Here is a 6,091-nt window from a genome sequence, read left to right as displayed (position 1 = left end):
ATCTATGTGTGCCCCCCCCCCCCAATAGCTAGCAATCCAAAACAGTCCTGTGGAGCCTGAGCTGTTGGCGCTGCCTTCTGACACACTTCCGGGGATGTGGTATATGCAAATGAGTTATGCTAATGAGTTCCTGCACCTCTTTTTCTAGGAAATGACCCCTGCTAAGGTGTAAGCTTTCCTGTGCAAGTACATTTCCTCAGACAAATTGAAACAAAAATTCTTCAAGCCTTACAGGAAGGAGGGGAGTTAAGATGTATAAGTGAAGCTGAGATTGGATCAAGGCAGTAAGATCAATGAGTTAGCACACAAACGAGAGAGCTAACTACTCGTGGTTTTGAGTCTTGTTTTTTCCTGTGCTCAGACCTCCCTGCACCCCTAGTGGCTGCAGTAAGAACTGCATTAGGATAAAATAGATCCTGGTGGGCAGCTGAGTTGGTCTTTAGAACAAATTTTGAGTCCCGTAGCACCTTTAAGGCCAACAAAGGTTTATTAAAGGTATGAGGTTTTGCGTGCATGCACACTTCTTCAGATACACTGAAAGGGAAGCTAAATTCGCATACAACTTAATGAAGATGTTTTGACACATACAAAGACCAAACAGCAGTAACAGGCTAAGTTCATATAGTCACCGTTTGTTTGGATTTAATTAGGGGAGAAAACTGTGAGGCAATAAATATGTCAAAATAGGAGCTATATGTGTAAAAGTGGCCTTAAATGTCAAGGGTAATAAAGTGATTCAGTTGTTAATGCACCATTTGTTTCAAGCATAAATAAATAAGATAACTGGCTGTACGGGGGTGAGGATGCAGCATGATGCTGGCTTCAGGGGCCCTCCAGCTGACTTGGTCCCCCGGAATTGTCCCTCCACTGGTCCTCTCCTCGCGGAGACTCTGACTCTGCAAGAGCCATCCAAGGCCTGTTTCCTAAAGGAAATCCTCAGCGCGTTCAGTTGGACATCTTCCACTAGCCGCGTTCACTACATCGCAGACGTCATCCTGGCTTGAACCGCTGTCGCGAGAGCCCCAAGAGTTTTCTCCACAGTAACCGCCTTCCGCTTTGAAGAGAATCCGTTTATCGTTATACCACGTGGCACAGGCCCCTCCCACTCTCCCGTCAAGGTGGGCGGCGCTGAGCAGGGCGGCGGAGCGCTGCCAACTGCGTTCCTCTCCATGGCCGGAAGTGGTTCAGGCACAGCGTGAAGGGGGGGGGGGGTGCGAGCGCGGTGGGAAAGGCTGAGGGAGGGAGCATTTGGCTTCTTACGCTCCGTGGCGCTTCAAGCGTGAGGGCAGATGGGGGAGGCCTCGCCTTAGGGCGGCCTGGCTGCTCTCGAGCGGCGTGAGGAGGAGCCTTCGTTTCCGGTGCAATATGTTCAAGAGAATGGCTGAGTTTGGGCCTGACTCTGGAGGGAGAGTGAAGGTGTGAGCTTCGTTCGGGCTCGGTGGGCGGGAGAGTAAAGCGCGCGTCCTAAACGGCTGGGTTGAGTGACAGGTTCAAGACCAAGAGTTATCTTGGGAGGGAAGGGAGAGCGACTTTTTCTCTCTCTCTTGCTTTCTTCTTGCACTCCCGAAGGCCGCTGCGTGTGCGGGTAGTTTCTGTGACACCGTCATCTTTTAGGGTGGTTGCCTGTCTCCAGGTGAGGCCTGGAGATCGCCCAATATATCGATTACAGAGATCAGTTCTCTTGGAAGACAATGACAGGTTTGGAAGGTGAACTCTATGGCATTATAGGCCTTCTCCACACTCTGCCCTCCCTAGGATTCACCCCTTAATTTCCAGGAATTGGCAACCTTAGCTATTGCTCATTTAGAGGAGACTTAGTCAATTAGTGTAAGTTTCAATGGATGGGTTAGTTCTGTGCAAGCTATAAATGCTTAATTGTTAAAGTAAGGCATTCGATGTCATATTTGTTTCTAGTATTATTGCATTTTACTTTGTGTTTTTATGTATATTATTGGGCAGTGCTTGAAACAAGATAGGAACTGTCTGTCTGGGGCAAGTGATGCACTGTATTCTTGGTGCTTGGTGGGCAACAGAGGGAGGACTTCTAGTGTCCTGGCCCCACTGCTGGAGCTCCTGTTGGCACCTGGTATTTTGGTCAGTATTTATGACAGAGTGTTGGACTGGATGGGCCATTGGTCTGATCCAACATTGGCTTTTCTTATGTTCTTAAGACTTGAGGATGATGCAGAAATACCTACAGATGGGATTAAGACTTTTTTGAACGAAAACGGTACAGTTCTGAGATGCATGTCCATCTTAGTACAAACCTTGATGAAGGTTTGAAGTGTCTATTAATTAAATTTGATTACGTACACTTAGGCTTGGGTTCTTTGGATTCCATTTTTAAACTGAACTAGTATTTCAATTTTATTTTAATTTTCTTTTTTTCAATCAGCTTCTCTTCCCCAGATTTCTCTTATTTGGTTTTTAGAAACAACAATTGTAATTTGGAATTTAAATTTGTGTTAAATAACATTTGGAATTGTTTGTGTTTCAAAGTTCTTTCATAGTTTATAACTTTTGCAGGGTTTTGTATTTACTAAGAAAAAGTATGGCTCTGAGTCTTTATATTCTCTTGTCAAGGAAATATGGTTTTCTTAATATATAATGGAAGAAAGAATTAGTTTCAAAGTGCTGGAAAACATGTTGAATGAAATGTCAGATTTTATAGCAAGTTGAATTCTGAAATGATTTTTGCGTGTTTATCTTATTTAAAGGGTGTTACTATTGTGAAACCTATAGTTTATGGGAATGTTGCACGCTATTTTGGGAAGAAACGGGAAGAGGATGGACACACACATCAGTGGACAGTTTATGTTAAACCTTATAGAAATGAGGTAGGCAAAAAAATTCAACTCAAATTCATAAACTTAGGTTTGTTTTATTCTGATATTGTGCTTGAATATGGGGCTGGAATCTATCAAGCCTCCTTCTTGAACACAGGGGCACATCCTTAAGAGGAAAATGATTTCTGAGAGTTCTATCCCATTGCAGACCCCACACTACATGTCCTGTCTTTCCTTAACCTCACTGTCAGGAGTCTCTTGGAGGCTAGAACAGGAATGGAGAGACAGGAAAATCTGTTCTGCACACAGAACTTCCCTTGTGTTTGGTTGGCTGGCTCTTCTAGCAGTTGTCTAATTTGAAATTAAGTATATTAGTTGCTCCAAACTGGGAAATTTGTATCCTACAATAAATAAAAGGATGATTGTTTAGGAAAAGGTACAGTGAATACCTGAGAAGTACTGCAATCTGAAGTTGGTTGACTGGAAATTCCCATTGGCTGGAATGCTTTTATTGGAATGCGCTATCTTTCTAAATAGGATGATAGTTTAAGAAGCATCTTAGGGAAAATCAGACAGATCACACACATGTTGCAAGAGCCAGAAGCTTAAAAACTGCTAATTCTATCCAAACAAATCAAGGGTCAACTGTGGGGGGTGATGGGGACTAGGAAAGAACAATGAACATTGTAAAGTGTTTAAAGAGGTTGTAAGTAATTGGTGGCTATATTTGTTCTAGGATATGTCTGCCTACGTAAAGAAAATTCAGTTTAAGTTGCATGAAAGCTATGGTAATCCATTAAGAGGTACAATTTATGTTTTATTAATGAAACATGATTTTCATTACTCGTACACTCATACGTCCACTTACAATTACTATTCTTCTCTTTTAGTTGTAACTAAACCACCATATGAAATCACTGAAACCGGATGGGGTGAATTTGAAATTATCATTAAAATATTTTTTATTGATCCTAATGAGAGACCTGTAAGTATTCTAATTCAAATGACATGGGCCTTTTTCATATCTCATTGTATTGCAAGTCAAACTCTGTTTTGGCAGAGCCCATATGGAAAAGGGTGTCTTTAACTTGAATAGCTGCTTGTGCAGAAGACTGTTGGGGTGGTGCACTTTTTCTCTTTAAAATAACATTATAGAATGCTTTCTGTTTAAATTCTATATTGGAAGCAATTATTAAATGCCCACAAGCTTGGCATGAGATAGTCTAGCATCCTTGCTAGGAAGGACTTGGTTCAGCCTTGGTTATGAAGTTCTTCAGTTAGTACTTTATGCTGGGTCAGAGAGGGATCATGGTTTCAAGAGCTGATGTGGGTAACACATTATTTGTGTTACTTGAGATTATTGTAATTTCTGGTTTTTTTAATTCGTTAAATCCAAATGTAGAGCTGGCTTATGTGTAGCTGAATTTAATAGCTGAGAAGGTAGGGGAGAGGGAATTATGATATTTGAAGATAAGAAGAAAATACTTTTTCATGTCTATTGCTTCCAAGATGAGTACAGTAACTTGTGATATCAAGTGTGGGACAGTTCTGATCTACTAGAATTCTGAAAGATGCAAACTTGAAAACATTACTAGTGCAAGTGCCCTGTGACTTATCCATCTAACTGGATTCGTTAGATCCTGTGCAGTCCAATAATGTTTTTCACTGAATGCTTCTCTAGTTAATCACTGCACCTATTGTGTAGGATGTTAACACTTTCTTGGTGACACGCAGTTTAAATAATGTCTCTATAAGTTAAATAATTCATTTCTCTCTCTTGCATAGGTGACCCTGTACCATTTGCTGAAGTTGTTTCAGTCCGATACTAATGCAATCCTGGGGAAAAAAACTGTAGTTTCTGAATTCTATGATGAGATGGTAAAAAAACAAAGTATAATGGAAAAATTTGCTTATCTTAGCATAGAATAAAAATAAGTTGCTTTTTGTCCTTTAGATTTTCCAGGATCCTACTGCAATGATGCAACAACTCCTGACTACATCTCGTCAATTAACACTTGGTGCTTATAAGCATGAAACAGAATGTAAGTCGAATTGCAGAATTTGTAAAGCTATGTGTTATACTGTATTTTAGGTACCTGAGGCATCAATTTGAGGATCAACAGCCAGATTTATAATTCTGCATGCAGTTGCTGCGGAAAATGACCAGGTCTGCAATCTGGCTTTATAGAAATGCTGCGGTTCTTAAAATATGATTTTTAAGCATAACTTTTGTTTTTCATTAAGTTGCCAATGTGGAAGTAAAAACTCGGGAGAAGCTAGAAGCTGCCAAAAAGAAAACCAGTTTTGAGATTGCTGAACTTAAAGAAAGATTAAAAGCAAGTCGTGAAACTATAAACTGTTTGAAAAGTGAAATCAGGAAACTTGAAGATGATGATCAGTCCAAAGAGATATGATACATACAAACCTTCTAAAGAGCCGATCATGGAACTGATTCAGATTTTGTAGCAGCAACTGCATATAAGGGATTTAGACATTTCTTTGCAAGGGGAAATCAACATGTGCCATTTCTTTTTAAGTAGTATTTTCATAATTGAAATTAAAGATGTTTTATCTCTTATTTTAAATCATACAACTACCTCAGAACTGAAAAAAATATTCTAAATTGCATTTGAGGTAAAGAACCTAAGCATTTGTATTGTTCTTCACTGAGCCGTATATGAAATCTCTCTGCGTAATTGGTGTTCATATATTTAGTAATATTGTTCACTTTAAGAGCTACTCAGCCATTGACCTAGATAGGAGGAAGTCTTTGGTGCATAGGTAAGTAAAGTAACAGTGCCATCCCACGCAAAGTTATGTTCCTGACTTCAGTGGATTTAAGATTAGAATGGCACTGTGAGTTTCATGTGGGTTTCTGTTCAGCATTTTCAGGATCATCTGATAAAGTATCTGTTGGACAAAGAAGAGTTGCTGTTGGGTTTACATAGGATACACCTGACAGATTATAAATTTTACAGTTTTTGTGCTCTGTGTGAATTGCAGATACCAGCCTGTGAATAAAAGTATTTTGGGACAGTCTTATTTCATGTTGCTGTGGTTTAAATTTCTTTCACATGTGTATCTCTTCAGTACCAGAAAGTGATATGATTGCGCAGCAGCAGTAAGATTATTTTAAATCACGAATCATAAAGTTGAGATTTATCAGGTAAGCTGGCAATTTGCTTTGAACATACCATTGTTAGTCTGTAGAAGATCAGAGAGTGACCCTAATGCCTTTCGTCCACTGAATGAGTGGGAAACTAGCAATAACTAAACTACCTAGAATCCCAGCAATGAGCAGCAGG

The 6,091-nt window shown here is 40.0% G+C and overlaps 1 protein-coding gene across 1 annotated transcript; it reads left to right on the top strand.

Annotated features, from left to right (window-relative positions):
• The first annotated feature begins 1,132 nt into the window (after positions 1-1,132).
• Positions 1,133-5,844, top strand: YEATS4 (YEATS domain containing 4). Its single transcript, XM_015405704.1, has 7 exons — positions 1,133-1,416; positions 2,718-2,837; positions 3,523-3,589; positions 3,677-3,771; positions 4,572-4,664; positions 4,741-4,828; positions 5,031-5,844. The coding sequence occupies exons 1-7, from the start codon at positions 1,366-1,368 to the stop codon at positions 5,198-5,200; spliced, it is 684 nt and encodes a 227-aa protein (XP_015261190.1). The 5' UTR covers positions 1,133-1,365; the 3' UTR covers positions 5,201-5,844.
• Positions 5,845-6,091: the final 247 nt, after the last annotated feature.

Source organism: Gekko japonicus, unplaced genomic scaffold (genome assembly GCF_001447785.1).
Source record: "Gekko japonicus isolate JY-2015 unplaced genomic scaffold, Gekko_japonicus_V1.1 scaffold53, whole genome shotgun sequence".
In the NCBI taxonomy this organism is placed as follows: Eukaryota; Metazoa; Chordata; class Lepidosauria; order Squamata; family Gekkonidae; genus Gekko; species Gekko japonicus.
Note: the sequence above shows the minus strand (reverse complement) of the source record. Positions and strands in the feature narration are given on the sequence as shown.